Here is a 21,827-nt window from a genome sequence, read left to right as displayed (position 1 = left end):
CCCATGCAAAGTGACAGAGCACATGTATACACAGCCCACAAAGTCACTTTTATCACTTGTGGAACATTTTGTCTTCTGTTTATGGTGAAGCATTACTCTTGGGAGTATACTTTTTTCCCTGTAAACCTTTTGACTCTCTCTGTCTTTGAACTTTGGCCTCATTTTTGGTTGAGAAATATACTTCACAAGCCAAGCGAAAAACTAAAAATATATGTATTTCTGCCACCTACGCCTACACAATAGAGATGTGAATCGGAACCGGAATCTGATCGGTTCCGGTTCCAATTCAAATCTTAAACTTTTAATCGTCCGGCCCGATTGAGTTTTTGTTTATCGGCTGCGCTCGATCAGATAAACAAAAAACCCACCCCGACCCTTAAAAAACCGACCCCTTAGCTTCCCCCACCCTCCCGACCCCCCCCAAAAACATTTTAAAATTACCTGGTGGTCCAGTGGGGGCGCGGGGAGCGATCTCCCGCTCTCAGGCCATCGACTACGCTAATAAAAATGGCGCCGATGGCCCTTTGCCCTTACCATGTGACAGGGTATCCATGCCATTGGCCAGCCCCTGTCACATGGTAGGAGCACTGGATGGCCAGCGCCATCTTTAAAAATGGCGCAGGCCATGGCCGGCCATCCAGTGCTCCTACCATGTGACTGGGGGTGGCCATTGGCACGGATACCCTATTACATGGTAAGGGCAAAGGGCCATCGGCACCATTTTTATTAGTGGCAGTCGATGGCCTGAGAGCGGGAGATCGCTCCCCGCGCCCCCATTGGATCACCAGGTAATTTTAAAACATTTTTGGGGGGAAGCTAAGGAGTCGATTTTTAAAGGGTCGGTGGGTTTTTTTTTTATCGGAACATAAAACTTGTCATACTGGGTCAGACCAAGGGTCTATCAAGCCCAATATCCTGTTTCCAATAGTGGCCAATCCAGTGGCAGAATCCCAAAGGGTAGATTCCAAGTTGCTTATCCCAAGAAAAAGCAGTGGATTTCTGCAACTCTACCATAATAACGATTAATGGACTTTTCCACCAGGAACTTGTCCAAATCTTTTTTAAACATAGTTACACTAATAGCTTTCACTACATCCTCTGGCAATGAATTCCAGAACTTAATTATGCGTTGAGTAAAACAATATTTTCTCTTATTAGTTTTAAATGTATTACCTAGTAAATTCATTGTGTGTCCTGTTGCGACCGTCGCTGCCCGACGTCTTCACTCCGCCCTCTTTACCTCTGTGGCGAGTCCCTTCAGGGTTGAAGGACGGCTGGCTGCCGCGTCTCTCCCTGCCAACTCCCTCCGGCGTCCCCGGACCAGCTTGACGCTGCAAATACGCCATGTTCCTGAAGCCTAGGGTGCATGCGCGCACACTCCAATTGAAGTACCAGCAAGGGCGCAAACCTCAGGGGCGTCCCCCTGAGATGACGTCATCCGCTTCCGATATTTAAAGTTCTCTGTTATCGCTAACAAACTGAGTTAGCAAGGAATGGAATGGAATTGGATTCGTCCAAGCTACTCTGCCTCCTCGAACTTACCAGAGGTACCCGCTCCTCGGGGGCCTCGCTCTCTCTTTGCCTTTCAGGCTTACAGACAGGAACCGGTACTTGCTCCTCGAGGGCCCTCGTTTCTAACTCTCTGCTGATTCTCTTCTGCCTGGAAGCTATCGCTGCCTACATCATTGTGAGTTGCTATTGCTCTCTCAGAGCTTTCCCTGGAACCAGGTACTCGCTCCTCGAGGGCATACCCTTTCCAGCTGCTGAGCCTCTCCGAGACCATTATTGTGAGTGTTGTCATCTAAGATCTGTTCATGAACTCTGCATACCCTGCCTACTCACTATCTACAGTTTCTCAACAGCTCAGCCATCCTGGGATTGCTGTTCCAGTATCTGAGGGACTTCAGCCCTGCTGGGCACTTCAGCTCACTACTGCCACCTCTGGTGGTTTCAAAAACCTGTTTAATAAAAGAACTAGTGTGTGTCTGTCTCCATACCCCAGCCTAGCCAGTTGTCCCTCTCGGGATCCTCCCCTGGGGGCGTGGTCATCTGCCACCGGCCCAAGGATCCACCCACAACTAACACCAGTATTATTACTGATTGATAACTCCCCTATCTGATTGCTCCTCCCATCAGCATAGCAGATTATTACAGATTGCTAACTCCTCACGGAGAATCATTACAGATTGCTAACTCCATGGATCCGGCTTGACTACGTGGACCGGCCTTACTCCAGGATTCAATTATGCTATGGATCCGGCACAACTCAGCGCCTTGCAGGCCATACCGGGCCTGGCCCAGTGCATTGCAGAGCAGCAAGACGCCTTGGAGAAACTTACTTCAGCATTTCATCAGCTACACACACAGAAGGTTCAAGACACAGCTCCCAAATGAAGGTCAGTTACAGGAGGTAACTTTAAAGACTGCTGTACCACTGGCAACTCCAATCCACTTTTCCGGAGAAATCCAGAAGACCAGTGGCTTTTTGAACCAGTGCTGCATGCACTTTGCCTTATAACCATCTTTATTTCCTATGGCTCTCTCTAAGACTACCTACATCCTATCAGACTTGGATAGTAGAGCTCTGTTGTGGGCATCTACCTTGTGGGAACGCAAGGACCCCATTTTGCAGGACATAGAAGGAATTATGGACTTGTTTAAATCCATTTTTGATGACCCTGCGCGAACCTCTGTTGCCGGTTCTGCTTTAGTGGACTTGAAGCAAGGCAACAGATATTGGCTGAATTCACCATAGAATTCAAGACTCTTGCGGCAGAACTCCGCTGGGACCCCAAATGTCTCAAGATCCTCTTCTGCAGAGGCCTGGATACCCGCTTAAAGGGCAAGCTGGCAGCTCACCAGACACCTGACTCGCTGGATGAATTAATAGCCTTGGCCACTCGGATTGATCACCGACTCTGGGACAAGGTGAAGGAACCCCAGCCCAAGGTGTTACCAGGGTTGAAACAGGCCAGTGCTACCAATGCACCTCGGATGGTTTTTTGTTTATCGGCTCGGGCCAGATGAAAACCCACGATGCGAATCGGAACTGGAATCAGAACAGATTCCGGTTCCGATTCACATCTCTACTTAGGGAATAGCCACTGCTATATATTGCATCAGTAACATGGGATCTTCTTAGTGTTTGGGTAATTGCCAGGTTCTTGTGGCCTGGTTTTGGCCTCTGTTGGAAACAGGATGCTGGGCTTGATGGACCCTTGGTCTGACCCAGTACGGCAATTTCTTATGTTCTTACGTTAACTGGAATAACGCAGCAGAAACCTGAAGATGAAAATGCTGATGCTTTTGCTTCTGATAGCGAAATGAACTCCTTAAAACCCGTTTTGCTAATACAACTGCTTAATCGTTTGCTTTAGATATTTAAACTGTGGCTCAAATCCACTGTCAGCAAAAATAGCAGCATGATACTGTAACGGATCTCTGTAATTTTAGGGTAAAGTATGCGTGCGTTCTTTCTTTCCTCTTCTCAATAAAGAATTTGGAAGTGGAAAAGGTTCAGAAGCTCTGTTGCAATTGCCTGGGAAGAAAGTAAAGGTATTTCTTCTTCTTTTATGTTTTGGGTTACAGCGGGGGGAGAGAAGGACTTGATTTCTCTTGTGCTCCTTCCGCACGAGTTTTCCGTCCAGTGACTGAGTTTGCGGGGGTTTCTAGGACCCAGCGGAAGGCGGGAGGCGGGCCATGCCGCCGGGCCTCTCTGCTGTGATTGGAGGCCTTCCATGCGAGCAGCCCGAGGAGCGGCGGGTTCCCTGCTCGTCGCAATGAAAGTGTCCCGCGCCCCGGCGGCAGCCGCTCGCTGCAGCTCAGCGCCTCTGGATATGTGTCGGACGCGTGGCCGGGGCTCTGGCTGAGCCGCGATCGCTAGCGCCGCTCTTGATGGAAGCGATGTCGCCGCAGCAGGATCACGTCGGGCAGGCTCGGTCCTCCTCGCTGACCGGCGAGAGCAACGTGCCCGGGCTCGCGGAGGGCAAGAAGGTAGAAAGCCTGGGCTCCGTTTCACGTGTTCTTGGTGCCCTTGTGCCAAGGGCTAGGTGCCCCTTTAAATTTATGTTGGCACAGGCTGACCAACCAACCAAAAAATGTGTTTAAAAAAAAAAAAAAAAAAAAAAGATTTTTCTTATTTCACTAGAGCAAGCACAACTTATCGGTTGCATTTTACTTAAAGGAAAATATGAGGGCGCTTTCCATTTTTCTAAGCTATCCTTTTATGCATGTTAAATTCGCTAGATATCTGCAGCTGAAGATAGTGCAGCCCTAGATTAGATATGAACAGGTTTCTGTGTGAAGATTTTTTTTCTTTTTTCATAAGGTACAATAATTAATATAGATTCCCGGGAAATAATATTTAATACTGTTTTAGATCAATTCGAGATGACATCCCAGCCTTGCTTTTTTTGTTTGGTTCATTGGTTGGTTTTGGCTCAGCATCTTTTAAACCGATACGACGTGCAAACGGTTATCGGTATATAAAAACCTTAAATAAATTAAATCTTTTTTCCTGCTCCTCTGGGTTCCAGTATAATTCTGCTTTCCCCAACTAGAGGTACAGCGCCTTGTGCCACAGCTGCCCGGGAGTGCCTCCCCCTTTCTCTCTGTAGTTCAGCTTTGGCAGCAGCAGTTCTCGGTACCTTGAGTTTTACCCCGGGCTGTCCTTAGGACTGGGGTTCCCTCGCTCCCAGGGCTGTGAACTGGGCTTCTGCGGTGTCTCCAGCCCGGCCCTGCTGGATCTGGGAATACCACCCAGGTTTCTAGTATTGCCAAGTGTAGCCTACTCTTCATTTCCCAGACTTGCTTTTAGCAGCTTTGCCTGGATTGCTGCAAAACAGGTCTCTAAAAGATAAAATAAATATATGCAGTTTTTTTCTTAAAGGGGTCAGAGTGAAAGGTTTTGCTTGGAACTTGTGACCCGGGCTGGCCATGGTTGAAATTAGGTCCATCAAGCCCAGCATCCTATCTGTATATTACAGTCCTTTATTTACATATATCATTCATTGTACCATACAGAGTTTAAGCATAAGTGTTGAGTATTTTCACAACATATCACAGAATACAAACCTTTTCAAGAGAGGATGCTCCCAAATACTAGTTTTTTTTCCCCAACCAGTCAGACAAAAGTCCAGTCCTGGCCAGTCTAAAATGAAGAGTAAGAGAAACCCTAGGGATCTTCAGAAAACCAGTAAATCTGGTGATCAGAAAGCCACCTTTTTGGCATGCTGAGGGCCAGCTTTGGGGATGGGGGGCCGGTGAAAGCATTCATGGATATTTCTCTTTCACACATATCATTCTTAACTGTTTATGCAATATTGGGTTGCCTTCTCTACTATAAAGATTTATTATTTATGATATGTTGGGAATATACTTAACACTTCCACTTGAACTTGGTGTGGGACCCTGAATGTGTTAAAAATGGGGACCGTGATTGTATCTTTTAAATCATAGCAGATGAGTGCTTACATGTGCTGTACAATATATGAGATTCCTTTTATTTACATAATATTTATCTTTTGGAGATAATACATTTTGCAGCTCTTCATGCTTTGGTATTGAAATTCTGTTTTGTCAGTGGATTACATGGGGCTGCTTTTCATCATGACAATTCTATTGAGAATTTGCATATGTGAAGAGGGCAAAGATGACCTAGTAGTGTCAATTTATAGCTTATTTTGTATTAAAGAAGGTGAATGAGATATTTTGTTCACTGAGAGACTGGATTCCATTCAGTAATAGGTGCTGGGCACTAATTGGGCACAGAAGGTAGATATGTGCACAGAAAAGCTGAGAAATCTTGCCTGTTTCCAAGCAAAAGAAACAAATGTAAAGCAGACAAGTTTTCTTTAAGGCTGGGTCCCAATGACATCTGTTCACTGCTTCTTTTGGGGATTTTGTTCTGGACTATGAATGATGATCTGTTTCTATGGTCCTAGATATTAGATTGTTATACTAATCTGAAAATTATTAGTTTCCCTATTCCGCATGCAAATGGGGTCCATAGCCAGTCGCTGTCCGGATAACAAAGTTATCCAGATAAACTTATCCAGCCAATGTGGGAGGTGTATTCAGTAGTGCAGCCACACTATTGAACATAGCTGGTTATCGTAAAGTTAGCCGGATAAGTGCCCAGTTATGCCTCTGTGTGACCAGTTTTAGGTAGAAAGTTCTTGGAATACTCTGCAGACTGAACACAGGATCTGTCGTGTTGGCATGACCTTTGGAGAGTCAGGTTAATAAGCACCAGTTGACAGGGCAGATCGATGCCAGGCGTGCCAGTGGATTGGCTCCACACACAGTCATCCCAGAACTAAGGCTGTAATAACCTCATTTACCAGCTGAAGAGTAGGGAGCTGTGATCTGAATGAAAACTAGTAAACTAGTTCCTTCTGTAAGAGAGCCCAGCTGTGAAGTGCAAGGGCATATAACATAAAGGTCTTCTCTCCTGCTGTGGCACTCTATTGTCAGCTCTGGCAGACCTCCCTAATGGGATAATTACTCCGTTCTGCATACAATCTCTCCCCCTGAAGCCTGAAAAGCCATTTATCTTTGGTGCCTGTGTGTCGTTCTAATACAGTGTGTACCTGTCGCCTGATGGGAAAGGGACTGCTTGTTTGCCTTTAATTTGTGAGGCTGAATTCTGTTTTCCTACCCCAGGTGAACAGCTTGCTAATTCTAACCAGCTTTTCGGTAATATAATTATTGGGAGGATAGTGTTAAATTTAGAAAGCTCTTGCATTATTTAAGATTGCTTGGATTGTGTTGGGGATTCAGACTGGTGCCATGGAACAGCTTGCTTGCTTTTCAAACCGAAGCACCCACCAGGCATTCATTTCAAGGAGCCTCTGCTCCAACACTTAGGGAAGAGAGAGTTATCTTTGGAAGTTTTATGGGTTGCATTATTGTTAGGGTTGCTCTTACTCTGCTGTCCAGAATGTGAGCTTTTGACATTTGCTCTGATTGCTATCTCAGCTGTGAGGACCAGATAAAGAGAGAAGAGAAAGCCACTCAGGATGTTGCAGGATTTGTCCTGTGCTCATGTCCTCCTGAAGGGACATCTTGGAGCTGTTTCTTATTTCTTCCCTGCCCTGTGGCATTAGTGCCAATATAAATCACCGTATAAGAATTGTTTTAAAACCAACCTTCCCCCGCCCAATACGGTGAGAGGTAGATTTTAAAAGCCTTGCGCACGCAAAAATGGCCACTGGGCCACACGGGAGCTGTACAAATTTTAAATAGCCGGGAAGGACGCGCGCCCAGAAAAAAATAGATGGAAAAGGGGCAGGGCATGGGTGTTCTAGAGGCGGAGCTAGCAGTGACATGTGTAACCCCGAATTTTCCTCAGCCAGGGTGTGTCTGTCATGCATGTAACTTTACTATAGCTCCTCATTCGGTGTAAGAGTTTGATGAGCATTCGGGGGGGGGGGGAGAAGAGAGAGTGAGACAGCCTCTGTATAAGGCTCAACCTAACACTCAATATATGGATCATTGTACGAGGGCACTTTGATTCAGGGCGACTTTTCAGGAGGTGGGTTGGGAGGGGGGTGTTACAGACACATTCAGAGGTATTCCTTGTAAAATTGACAGCATTAAAGAATTTTAGACCTTATACGCGATGAAAAGGAGTTGATTTGTGCAGTGCAGCTAGCAGAGACTGCAGGGTACAAATCAACTCCACTTGTTGGAATTTTTATCGCTAATAAAGTCTAAAAAGTTTTAATGATGTCAATTTTACAAGGAATACCTCTTTCTGTAACACCCCGTCCCCAACCTCAACCCGCCTCCCGAAAACTCGCCCCGCATCAAAGTGCCCCCCCCCCTTACAGTGGTCCATATATTGAGTGTTAGGCTGACCCTTATAAGGAGTCTCTCTCGCTCTCTCTCTCTCTCTCCCCCCCCCCCCCCAAGCTGCAGACATATGCACTTAGAGTATTTTATAATGAGCGCGGACCTTTTCAAATCTACCCGTAAATGTTTTAATATCTACAGTTTCTGAACATGTGCCATTGTCTTCTCCGTTCCTGTGGCAGTGGACCCAAAGAGCAGTCTGACGCCGTGCTGCTCTCTGAGTCCCAGGAAATAGTCCCTGCGTTTTTTTTTTGCACTAGAACATTATCTTTCCGAACTTTAGGGGTAGATTAAAAAAAAAGAAAAAATATGCACACGCGTCCATGTGCACGCGCTACCCGGCGCACACACGCATGGATGTGCGATTTTATAACACGCGCGTGCCAGTGCGCACGTGTTGTAAAATTTCAGGCGGCGCAGGCAAGGGAGGGGGGGCAGACTAAAGCAAAACTCGTGCGGCGATGCATCGTCGGGCTTCCCCAGTTCCCTCCCAGTCTGTTCCAATTAAGGAGCGGACTGGGAGGGAAATTCCCTATCCCCTACCCTAACTTCCCTTCCCCTTTCTACCCGCGCCCTATCCCTATCCTAGGTACCTCCTATTTTTTTAACTTACCCCCTCCCCGCCCCCTTTGCTGAGGCCCGGCTCTTGTACGCGTAACAGGGGTAATGCCCGCGGCCAGGCCTTGCACGCGTCATGCACGTTGTCCGGCCAATGCGCGTTACCCCTGTTTTTTGAGCGTGCGGGCCATTAAAAATTGGGCCTTTTATGAATAAACTCTCGTTTATTTGCTGTGTACTACTTTCAGCTTCACATTTTAACACTTTAGTTGAAATTCTGTTGCCTCGGACCTCCTGATCTCAGTTGCTTTACAGTCAGGAGTTGAAAATATTTTAAAAAAATGCAGGTGCCTGCCAGAATTCTTTGGAGCCAGGGATAAACAAAAAAAAAATCACCTGCTTTTTTATTTTTATTTTACTAATGTACATTTTCTTGCTTATTTTTCTTTTGATGATTTTTGCTCTCAATCTCTGGCCTTTCTCCTCCACCTCTTCCTGTTTCTTTGTAGCCCGGTAGCTACCCCTGGCTGCCATTGTTCGTCCAGGCCTCCTCGGCAGCCCCTCTCGGTCCCAGCAACCACCAGTTCTCCTTCCATCCCTGGCTCGGTCTCCTGTGTTCTGCACCAGTAGGCACATTTTAGCTGACCTGGCACCTGGATTTTGTCCAGCCGCTTGGTTAACATGTTTTTCAAGCAGTATATAATGGAATTTAATAATGCTTAAATATAAAAAGTGATCTCACACAAGCCCATTGCTGCAGTGGTGTTAAAGCTTGCATCATATTGGAGATATACTGGCACCTCCACAATAAATAGTGGAAGATGCATGAAGTGCCATTTCAGCCACTAAACCGATGCCGTAGAAACTCAATAGCCAAAAGAACCATAATTGCTAGGACTGTGTTCTGGCTCTGGCCATGAGTGAATGTAGTAGTTAGAAATTACCACAAAGCAGTGATTCTAGTTCAAATATCCCAGGCACTATATTTCTTTTTTTTTTTTTTTTTTTTTATTTAGACTTTCTTTGTGATGTTTGTGTAGGTTTTACTGCATATTTGATTTGATAGATATTTCTATGTGATTGATAATTAATTTATGATATATGAATTGATACATCATGGGGTTTGTTTGTTTTTTTTGTTTTTTTTTAATCTGTTTCATATATCACAAAAATATTGACGAGAACCTCCCCCAGTACAGATTGGAGGCACTGCACTTCTCATGCTTCCTTTCTCCAGTTTGTAACTCAGGTCACCACCTTGGGGACCACCTCTGGGTTGCTCCGTTCTGAGCCTCCTCTGCAGGACAGCAATACTGTCCGGGTGCCAGATTCAAAACCCTGGGGGGGGGCAAGGTGTTCCTCACCCCCCCCCGAGAGGATTCTCAAGTTGCAATCGCAAGTGGGTCCGTCTGAGAGATCTGCTGGTTCCCAAGCTCTGGGATTATTTGCAGGTACTAGGGTCCATGGCGTCTACGCTGGATCTGGTGCCGTGGGCTTTTGCGCAAATGCATCCCTTACAGAAAGCTCTCCTCTCCCGCTGGAATCCGATGTCGGAGGAGTTTTTAAGTGTAACCACGGACTAGCGGGTGCTGGAAGTTATTGGAGAAGGCTACGCGTTAGAAGTTCCTCGGCCCCTCGAGGAGGCCTTCGTGGTGTGCCTTCGCGCTTCGCCCGCCAAGCAGGTGGCAATGCGGGACACTCTGCAAGCCTGCAGCGATTGGAAGCCATCCTCCCGGTTCCGCTCGGGGGACATGGCAGGCAGGGATATTCACCATTGCGCTAATGTGAAACATTAATGTAACTTTTGTTCTCCTTGCACTTGTTTTTCGTTTCTTGTTCTCACCCCTTGTTTTATGTAAACCGGCATGATGTGGTTTCTAATCATGAATGCCGGTATAGAAAAACGCTAAATAAATAAAATAAATACATTTTGAAGTCCATATTCAGTAAGCTGGCTTGGTAAAGGTACGTGGAGAAATTTTTAGCCAAATATTCAGCTGGGCGAATCTTCTGGTGAATATACTTGGCTGAAATTATCCGGGTCACTTTTGTCGAGTGACCGCTACCTTAACGCGCGCCTATACACTTCTCCCGGGCGCCCAATTTAATATTTAAATGGGCTGCCGCGGTAGAAAGGATGCTGTAGGGAAAGGTTTGTGTCCCTAACACCTGCTCTGCATCAGGTACCCAGGACAGGTGGCTGTCAGCAGGTTAGGAGACTGGTTGCTCAGTTTTACAAGCGCCCGTTTTCCTAACCTGTGCACACCCTAACCTGTGTATTTTCTGCTTTTCTGTACACTTTGGGGGCTCTTCAAGAATTAACCGCCTGCTCCGGGTTAGGCGTTAATTTTGTAGAGTAAAAGTGTGCGCATCGGGCACACTTTTTATTTTTATTTTTTGCATCAGAGGGTAATAGGTAATAGCCTCATTAACATGAATTTGCATATGATGAGCGCTATTGGCTTCGCACTTGTTTGGACGTGTATTGCATGAGGGGCTTTGGACGCGCATCCAAGCACCAGTAAAGTTGTGTGGTCAGCCAAGCGCACTGTATTGCATCGGCCTATAGTGCCCAGCAGCTGCTGAGTGCTCCTACCTTCCCAATGTGTTAACTTAGTAACGGGCCAATCCCTCCCTGTCCCTCCAAGCCCAAGAAAGTGACTTGGTAGCGGGCTGGGCTCCCCTCCCGCACTCCAGAAAAGTGCCAAGATCAAAAAAAGGTAGGATGCTGAGCCAGTCCCTTGCCTCCACATGCCCTCACTCCTGAACCTCCCATCCTCGCTCGCTAACCCCCCAAAAGCCTTTAAGTAAGCCAGAGGGAGGAGGAGAAGCTTTGTCTTTCTCCTGCTGGCTTGAATCGCAAATGCAGGTACAGCCGAGAGCGGTCCTGGCACTTAATATTCATTTATTCACTTTGCTGGCCTCTGATTGGTCCATTCAGCTGTCAGTGAAAGGACCGAGCCCTGTTCAGAACTCGGCACACTGGCATTTTTTTTTTTTTTTTTGGTACATTTTGGGCTATTTTTTGAAAGGGTTATGCGCGTAAATCCGGAGGGTTATAAAACCGGGCGTACATGTGTGCGTGACGGGTAGCACGCGCACCTTTTAAAATCGACCCCTTTGAGAGCAAGGAAAGGGGGTCCCTTGGCGCGTTACCATTATTTTACATCGGGATTCGGAGAGGGGCCTCAGCCCGCTACTGATTTTACTGTATTGGGGGATGGAGCTACTGCTCAGCTGCTTGTTTTTTTACTTTGGTTGGGGATGTTTCAGTTATCCGACTGAAACTAGGACTAGTTTTCTGCTGATCAGAGTTGGCTGGATAAATTTGCCCGGCTAGGACTGATATTCAGCGCTATTCTAGTGAATTTATCCATGCCTCAGCTCTCTCTCTCTCTCTCACCCCATCCCATTTTTATCAGGCTAAGTCCTGAATCTAGCAGCTAAAAGAGCCCAGGTTTGTCCGGCTAAGTCCCGAACGTAGTTGGACAAACCCCCCCCCCCCCCCTTTGAATATTGACCTCTACCATAACATTACAAAAGCAAATCTGGATTTTAACCTGTGGGGAGTCTCCAAAACCTTTTACTTTTTACAGTGTTTTCCGCTGCAGTGTCCGCGCTGCATTCCTACCGTGGGATCAGGATGGAGAGTCCCGATTAATTGGAAGCCTTTTTCGTAATGGTAGCTCTGCGATATGAGAAGACTACACTGCTGGAGTGAGAGTACAGGAGGAAATAATTTGCAGCGCATATCTTCCAGGATATTCTGTGACATACCGTATCTCTTATAATTTGTCCCTATCTACGAGTGCTGCATCGGCAGCGCAAAATTACGCTAACGAATGCCGCCAATTTAACTACTTTAAAAATAAAAAGTTGAAAGAAAATAAATGACATTAAATAATATAAATGTTCTTAAAATCAAAGATATTCGGAGTAGCTATAGTTTATATAATTAAACCTGTTGTATCCGGGAGGCTGGATGAGGCTACAGCGGGCCCCTAATGAATGAAGCCCAGAATATAAAAGAATACTATCCTTGTAACTGAAGTCCTGTGTTAGCTCACTCCAGGGTGTCACTGCTCCTGGTAGTGCAGATTGCTTCATTCTGTATTTGTTCTCCAGGCTTGAGATACCGATCTTGCACCATACAGTGCCCTGTAAAAGTCTTCACGCCTTTGTATGTTTTTCACATTCTACTGTCTGAAAAAATACAAATCGAAATGCATTAAAGTAGGAGTTTTACCCTGATCTACACAACATGCTCTACACTTTCAACTGGAAGGAACAATTATAGAAATGTTGCAAAAGTAATTTAAGAATAAAAACCTAAAAATCCTTGCTTGCATAAGCATGCACCGCCCTCGGCTCGATACTTGGTGGAAGCTCCTTTTGCAGCAGTAACAGCCACGAGTTGTTTAGGACAAAGCGCCAACCAAGTTTGCACAGTGGGATGGTGCAGTTTTTGCCCATTCTTCTTGACAGAAGAGCTCGAGCTCATTCAAGTTATCTATGGACTGCAGTCTTCAAGCTTTATCCACAGATTTCCTATTGGATTCGGGTCTGGGCTATGACTGGGGCCACTTGAGGACCTTCACTTTCTCCTTGCTGAGCCAGTCCGTTGTTGCTTGTGCTTTGCGCTTAGGATCATTGCCCTGCTGAAAGATGAATCTCCCCAGTCCCAGGTCTCTGCCAGACTGGAACAGGTTTTCCTCCAGGATCTGCCTGTGCTTTGCACCATCAATCTTCCCCTTGATCTTCGCAAGCCCCCCTGTGCCAGCTGCTGCAAAGCATCCCCACCACCGAAGGCTGCCACCACCACAGGCTTTACTGTAGGGATGGGGTTAGCAGGGTCATGGGTTGGTCTTGTTTCCTACGTTAGTCTGTGTCTCTGTCAGGGGTGGCTGAAGGGAATCTGCTGCCTGAGGCAAGGGATGAGATGGCGCCCCTCCCTCCCCCTCCCCCTCCGCCAAGGAATGGCACGAGTCAAATCGTCAAGGGGGAGGGGTGCGTCTCTTTGTAGTCTGGCCCTTTTGCTGGTTTGAAATGCTGCAGAAGGGGGGAAAGTAGGGGGTCGCAATTCCTAGAGGAATGGCAGATAGAGGGCCAGTGATAATGTTTCTAGGAAGCTGGCAGCCCTGCCAGACTCCCAGGAACTCTAAGATCTGCCTCCCACTTTTTCCCCAGCATTTTCCCTTGGAAAAGTGGGAGCTGGGTGAATGGTGGGGGTCTGCATGTGGCAGACTCTCTCTCCGGGCCGGTGCAAGGGCATTAGGCACCCTAGGTGAACTTTACGGCCTTGTGCCCGCAACCCCCTGCCCTCGCCATACACATTAATTCTGCATTAATAATAACCAATTTTACATGAAAAAGGGCATTCAAAGTATAGTCTTTTGAGATAAAAAGTATCACAAAAGGTGTATTATTTTACATGCACTGCTGTGGTGCCAATCAGAAAACCCTCCAAAAAAGTAAGACACGCTTGGAATGCATATGGTATTAGGCCTATTGTAATGCATGTTGAGTGTGGGCTTTGTTCTCAGAAAGCCATGGGTAAACTGAATTACAATTATAATATAGTACAGTAAATCTCACATTCTGAAAGAGCACTAACTGCGAGCACTCAAACAGAAAATATCTTATCTATGAAAAGGAAACATTGCAAATATTATACTATACCCTGAACACCAATAGGAAAACAGAACAAGCCAGCCTGCTATAGATTCCTATACAAACTACACACTACCAGGATACCTCACCTCAGTCACACCTGCAGCACACCTACAGACCCTCTTTGTTACGACTATGGCTGCTGTGCAGCCTCCTCACCACCAGAGGCCCCCCATGAGCACACTCCCCTGGCTGGCCCGGTCTTCCTTGCCTATCTACTCCATGTCCAGAACGCCCTATTTAACCCCGCCTAGCCCATGCCTTGGTGCTTCGGCATCGAGTTCCTCTGGGCTTCCTGCTGTAGCCTTCTATTCCTTAGCTTTGCATGCCTTCGGGCTTCCCGCTTCCCCGCCTTGTCCGTGGCCTATGGGCCTTGGCTGATCTTGCTCTGTAGGCATTCTAGCCTTGCCTGCCTTCTTGTCCTCTCTGTCCCTGAATCCCTTTTTGTTGCTGCCCTATTTTTTTCCTGCTTCCCCCTGCTTTCTTGGACTTCCTTGCCTTGCTGCCTTCAGGCATTTTGTGGTTTTATGTTCAGTGTGTAGTCCCTGTCCTGGTTTGTCCAATCCTGTTATTGTCTGTTTTACTTGCCTTGATTCCCCTCCTCCAGCTCACGCATAACTGCATCTAGTCTCTCGCTTACCTGCACGCTATCCTGATTCCACCCATACCTGCACTCGGTTCCAGTATAAAGGTCCACGCTTACCTGCATGCACATCCATGCGTACCCACATGCTGTTCCAGTGTTTCCTGAAGTTCACCCTTACCCCCACGCTCTCAGCTCCAGAGACTCTTCTCAGCCAGCACCCAGCACCAGAGACCCTTCTCAGCCGAGACCCAGTTCAAGGAATTCTATCATCCTGCACCCAGCTCCGGAGACACCACCCAGCCTCACCAGATCACCTGCTATTGCTCCCATCCTCCTGGCCTGTGTCACTCCTGCAGGTGGTGTTCACCACCCCCGGCTACAACCCCAAACTGTAACACTCTTCAAATACAGAATGAAGAAACCCTAAATAGAAACATGTAAACTGAATTGGAAAGTACAACAAGCCAGACTATATGCAGTGCAACAGGAGAAAAATAGAAATACCATTCCACGTAAAACATCAAATAATAAAATCAAACAATATGAAACAATCATAATAGTAAAACCATGCTAATAACAATACATATTTCAAAAACAGTTAATGAATAGAATAACATCCAATATTTAAAATCTCATATTAAAATTATAAAAAATTTTCTAAACACCAATAAAATATTTCAAATTAGACACATCAAATAGCACCTAATACCTGGGAACTTTTGATGTCCAGTCATCATGACATTTCTGTGGATTAGTGCAGGAGAGGAATGAATTTTCTCTTCCTTTTCTCTCTCTCACACACATGTTCATTCTCACTCACACATGTGCTCACACACACATAGATGCTAACACACATGCTCTCTCATATATACACATATCCTTGTGTGCTCATATACATACATTCTTACATAGAAACATAGAAATGACGGCAGAAGAAGACCAAACGGCCCATCCAGTCTGCCCAGCAAGCTTTCGCACTTTTTTCTCTCTCACATACTTATCTGTTTCTCTTGGCTCTTAGTAACCTTTTTTTATTCGATTTCCCTTCCATCCCCGCCATTAATGTAGAGAGCAGTGTTGGACCTGCATCTAAGTGAAATAGCTTAATTTAGTTAGGGGTATTAACCACCGCAATAAGCAAGCTACACCCATGCTTATCTGTTTATTCAGACTATGTAATTCAGTCCTTGTTGATTGTTGCCTGAATATAGATCCATCTTTCTTCATTCCCCCCTGCCGTTGAAGCAGAGAGCCATGCTGGATATGCATTGAAAGTGAAGTATCAGTTTTGCTCCCCTGCTATTGAAGCAGAGGGCTATGCTGGATATGCGTGGTGTCAATCTTCCTCCCCTGCCGTTGAAGCAGAGAGCTATGCTGGCTTTGCATTGAAAGTGAAATATCAGACTTGCTCCCCTGCTGTTGAAGCAGAGGGCTATGCATACATGTTCTGTCATTCACACACACACATGTTTTCATACTTGCTCTTTCATACACACATAGATGCTCTCACACTTGTGCTTTCACACATACCATTTATTTATTTATTATATATCGCACAACAGATTCCAGATCTGGCCAGAGCGGTTCACAATTAAAATACTATATAAAAATTACAATCTATGTAACAAACATACTTCACCATAAAAATAACCCCACCCTTAAAAACAAACCCCCTCATTACCAATTTAACAATGAAACATACACGTACCCATCCCAAACACAGACTACCCACTGTACCTTAAAAAGACTAACGGAGACCCATTCTATGATGGAAAAAGTCATGCCGTCACCTTTTTTCTAAAGCTGAGATAATTTCTTTCTACTCTTACCTGCAAAGGTGCCAAATTCCACAATACTAGTCCACCTACTGAAAACATCCTTTTCCTATTTGTCACCTTGTGCACTACCTGCGTAGTCGGAAACGAATGCCAAGGCTGCTGTTATTGATGCTCTCCCATACATACGCATACTGTCACCCACACACACACAGATGCTCTCCCACATGCTCTCTTACACTCATGCTTTCTCACACACCCACATATATGCATGCTTTCTCATAAGTACACTCACACTCTCTCCCACCACCTCACTCATGTGCGCTGTCAGTCAGACTCAATCTCCCCTTTCTGTTTTGGCAGTGGGTGGGATAAGCTTAGCAGGCAGCTGGGCCTCATCTGTTTGTTGGCCATAGGCAGGGCCTTTCCGATTCTTTGCTTACCAGTGGATTGGGCTCTGCTGGCGGCCACTGGGACTCTTCTTTGGTGGCCAGGCAGGTTGGACCCCGTTGGTGGTCCGCAGGGCCTTTGCTGTTCTCCGGCCTGCAAACGGAGCCTCTTCTTTCTTCAGCCCCTGCAGGCCCATTGTTTTTCTGCACTGCCACGAGGCTCCTTCTTCTGGCCTGTGGGTTGTGGGAACCCTATGGACACGCCATCTGTTTGTACTGCCACGGAACTCTTCTTCTGGCCCATGGGGGTGTGAGAATCCTGCGGGCATGGCTTTAATTAGTGGTGGCCAGATGAGGCAACCGCCAAAGGAGAGTTTTGAGGGGCACTTTTTGCCACCCCAAAATTTTGCTGCCTGAAGGGGGCCGCCTCTCCCTACCTCATTATAGAACTGCCCCTGGTTTCTAGAAAACAAACGCTCTGCTAATGCCGTCACTACAGTTAAGCATGGTGGTGGCAGGTGGCAGCATGATTTTGTGGGGATGGTTTGCAGTAGTGGGACAGAGTTAGCCAGATAAGTTATCTTGCTAATTTAACTCCAGCCCAGAACCCTTCCAGTTTATCCAGCTAACTTTTATCTAGCTAAACAGTTAAGCCAGATAAGTTATAGGTGGTCAGAGTGGTTGGCAGAAAATTAAAAAATCCGTGGTTTGTCTGGTTAAATCCAGAATTTAGCCTAGTGTTTCATTTCAGGAGGTGTTCCTGGGGCTGTGCAACAATATACAGGTGCTTGGCTCTTCTCTCAAAGAAAGGTTTTCTTGTTCATGCCATTGAAATGAATGTGTCTCAAATCAATTCAAGGGAGAACAATATCACTCCTACAATGGGCATGATACCGGACTGGTATAGATTAGATGTAGTCCCTATGTTCCAGGGGGCCAAAGCTAAACCAGCATTACAAAGGAAGAAAATGCAGCAATCTTGATGGCCTTATTTAAATCCAGCATGGTCTCAAAAAACAAAAAACCCGCCAAATTGATAGGAGGGCTGATGTAATCAGACTGCGTTAAGACAGTTTCTTAATACAGGTGCTAAATAAAATTGAATTCCTGAAGCAGTAAGCAAAAGGTATGCTAATACATTGGGAGTTAAAAATGTGCACATAAACCTGAGTTAAAGTATGCACTCGGTACAGGCTAATCACACCTTTTAATTCAGGTAGTGGGAGGAGTCTCTGGCAAGATTTGTGCACATAAGACTTTTATGTACGCAAAACATGATTTATGCTTGTTTTGTGTGCATAAAATACGATTTATATGCACAAAAATGTTTTCAGCACAGAAAGCATTTTTTGTGCACATACATTATATTTTTATGCCCATCCTAGCGTACAGGCTTATATGCGGTTGGGCGTGCGCTTTGGATGAGCTAGACTAGCATCTGATGCAATAAGGAGATTAGCCCGTCCTAAATGTGCGCCAAAATGCGTAGCCGATAGCGTTCGTCACATGCAAATTCCATGTAGATGAGGCTATTAGCTATTACCCCCAATGCAGAAAATTGCTGGGCACCCAATGCACACTTTTTAAAGTGGCAAAAACACCCAGAGGTGGCGTTAAGTCAATCTGCGAGTCGGGGGCTGAGGGGAAATTAAAAGAATACTGTCCTCTCTGGTTCCTCCTAATAGTATCGTTGCGATGCTTAAATCCACTGCTTGCGGTGTTTAAGAATAAATGTATAATCTAATGGCTTGATGAAAAAAAAAATCTGGATGCACAATGGGCACTTTCCAGGCCAGTTTTCCCCCTTGCAATTGTGCGTGTATATTGTGCAAATTCGACCCGAAGTGAAATAAAATGGACGCTTGTATTGAGCGCCTGTTGCAGTTGTGCATGCCCGATGCATTTGAGCACTGGGGTCGCATAATTCTTCCCTAGCACCCCCTTTTTTAACGCAGCAGCTCATTTAAATCTTGCATCAGTACCCAGGAGACGTGGCTGTGCTTGCGTTAGGAAAACGGGCGCTCAGTACGAACGCCCGTTTTAATGCGTGTCTTATCGCATTGGCCCCTCTGTGTGCAAAGTATGATTTTTCTTCTGCACAGAAAATCCTGATTTGCAGGTCCTGGTACCAGAACATCAGCTTCTGCCCTTAAACTAACGCAAGTGCCAGGAACTTTACTCCGCCTCTGACCAGGAGTAAAATTTCCAGCACCGAGAAAACCCAAGATAAGCCAGAAAAACTTCTCTGCACTGGGGGAGGGAGGGTAATAGTTAACACCTTCATTAGCTTGGGATTTCTGTGTGAAGGTGCTAAACAGTGAGCACGGTTTTAACACACGCATTTTTGTTATGCCCAAAACTCCGTGCTGCAGCGGAAGTACAGTTTGCATGCAATGGCGAGTACAATTGTGCGTCAGGCCCAAGTTTCTTCGTAGAAGTAGCATACTTTTGGACGTAGGTGCAAGACTGACAGTTTGGTATGTGTTACGTTGCCAGATGAAAGGTTGAAGGGCACACGATAATCCATGGGTAAATGGATAGACCTAGCTAAATCCTCGACTTCCAGAGAGCAATCGGACAGGAAGCCTAACTGCTGTGGCGTAATGGGCGAGGGGGAGGGAGGGACGCCGAATTCAGATTAACCCCGCCGCCTATCAATCTGTTCATGAATGCTTTGGCCATGGACCTAAAAAGCGATCGTGCAGAGTTGAATGAGGATGAGGATGGTTACAGCGGAATCCATGCTCACGCTATCAAGGATTGGGTCAGCTTTTGAGATCTAAAACCAAATACAGGGAACGGAAAATTAATTTTACTTTTGTTTCAAAATCCTGGTTGGCCCCCCCACGCAGAATGCAGCGGAGGTTAGGATAGCAAGACTTAAGTTTAGAAGGTTAGACGGTCTAAACTGATGTCGCTGCGGATGGGAGACCAGTTCTTTTCACGCAGTTCCTCAGAGGGCCTTCTCATGAGCTGGCCAAGGTCCTGTCCACATCCAGAGCTATGGACAGATCAAGGGCTTATTCCAAGGGGATTCAACATATACGAAAGCCAGCTCATTACATTGCCGGGTGGTTAGGTTACAGAATGTGCTGCCTTTTTGAAGCGGTTCAAGGCAACTTCAGTAAATATTTTTTTTTACGAGGAGCTTAGAAACTTGGAAGAGATCCTAGAGCTTAATGATATTCAGATTTGCTGAGATATGAATTGACAATGCATTTGTAAAGGAAAATATTTGTTCTGTTTGGTGAAGGGCTATTTCTCAGCATACACCTTGTAGCATAATCCTTCTTCAGAGACCTCTTCGAGAAACTTTCTACAGAAGACCTGATGAGATACTTTAAAAAAAAAAAATAAAATTGAAAACCTAAGACAGCCATCGGTGGTGTCCGTCTGTGTTTAATGTGAACATTGCAAGTTTGACCCTTTTATGTTTCCATTGTGCGGAGACTGCCATGCTTTTTTTTTTTTTTTTTTTTGCTATTTTGCTCCTTTGCCTAATTGCATTTGGCTCCTTGACTCAAGCTGCATTCCAGCGGCTGTGGTTTGCCCTTGAGCAGTTGGGTGTTTTTTTGAATTGGATAACTCTCTTATTCACTGTTCGAAACCATGTGAAACTCCAGGCACATGCATGTAAGTCTGACACCATGAAATAACAAAACCCTGCCAGATGAAGAAATGATTTCAGTTAAGCAATAAGTGGCGGCGACGGCGGCTGTTGCCCGCCGTACTGTTAACATGAAAGCATGGCGCAGTGGAAAAACCCCTCAATGTTTTGTTTGGCAAACAATTTAGAAACAAAATCTGTAGTGTACTGTTGGTTTTAACAGTACAATTTCGATGCAAGACTGCTCAACTATGGAGCTGACTGCAAGTGTAATTGTAACAGAGGAAGGACCCATTTTAACCAGTATAGCATGTTGGAAGAATTTACCCTTCGGTAATATTTATACTGGATGCCAGTCACATTTCCACTAATAGTTACTACTGCTGACAGTCCTTTGGCAAAGCACAATATTTGTCTTTGTGGACTAGATGGTATTTTAGGGCTGGTTGTACATTTGCTTCTCAAACTTCAGAAATATATAGTTCTAGAACATTGTGTGCCCTTTTCTTGTTTCTGATGGAGCAAACTGTCACGCCGGAGCACGAATCCAGATAAAATGATTTTTGTCGGGCCTTTGAATTATTTTGGGGTATCTTTGAAAAAAAAAAAAAATGAACGCATTGGCTGATGGCCTATTTGGTCTATTTCTTGCTTGGTGGTTAATGCACGTGGAGGACAAATTTTATAAGCAATGTACGCATCTAAATAGCGATTTGCACATGTAGATCTGCCGTCTGGCCGCTGTCTTCCTTCAATTGCTTCCTCCATGCATGCATTTTTTCACTGCATTTAGAAGGAGGCATTTCCAGGGGCACGTTTAGGTCCGGGAGGAAAATGAAGTGTAGATTGCGTTTCCAAATCTGCATTTTCAATGAAGAAAGCCCCCGCAGGAAAAGCAGGTGTAAGCGACTGCGGGGACTTTTTTGCGACCTGTGGCAAGCGTCAGTGCGCAAGTGCACCCCTCCCTGCTTTCATGTTGGAAACTGGCGCAAAGTCCCTGGATAACAATGAACCCCGCAGGCTTTGTCCCAAAATGCAGCACTGCAAAATCGCCTCCTAACCGATTGATCTGCATTGTGCTGCTGCCTGCCTCTACCTCAACAGTTGCAGTTAGGCGGGGGGGCTTTTCTAGTCATTGTTAAGCTGTTATTCAGCGCCATTCGTCTGCCTGTGTACGTATTGAGCTGGGCAAGTGGCAGGATCTGGGAAACCCTACTGGATGACCACCTCTGGCTAAGTAGTAACTTACACACCTAGTAAGTAGTAACTTACACACCTAGTTTATTATTTTACATTGTTACCGTACTATGATGGCACATGAGTAATTTGTAAACTATACCACCCATATTTCTCTTTATCGTGCCCTTCTGTAAACCGTTAAATAAAAT

The 21,827-nt window shown here is 45.7% G+C and overlaps 1 protein-coding gene across 1 annotated transcript in view; it reads left to right on the top strand.

Moving 5' to 3' along the window:
* Positions 1–3,763: 3,763 nt before the first annotated feature.
* Positions 3,764–21,827, top strand: part of ARHGAP20 (Rho GTPase activating protein 20) — a 210,479-nt gene continuing 192,415 nt past the window's right edge. The window contains exon 1 of the mRNA XM_029602490.1: positions 3,764–3,993. Coding sequence (XP_029458350.1) covers positions 3,895–3,993 — 99 coding nt within the window. The 5' untranslated portion in view covers positions 3,764–3,894. The remainder of the gene's footprint in view (positions 3,994–21,827) is intronic.

The sequence above is a fragment of the Rhinatrema bivittatum genome, chromosome 5 (assembly GCF_901001135.1).
Source record: "Rhinatrema bivittatum chromosome 5, aRhiBiv1.1, whole genome shotgun sequence".
Classification (NCBI taxonomy): Eukaryota; Metazoa; Chordata; class Amphibia; order Gymnophiona; family Rhinatrematidae; genus Rhinatrema; species Rhinatrema bivittatum.
Note: the sequence above shows the minus strand (reverse complement) of the source record. Positions and strands in the feature narration are given on the sequence as shown.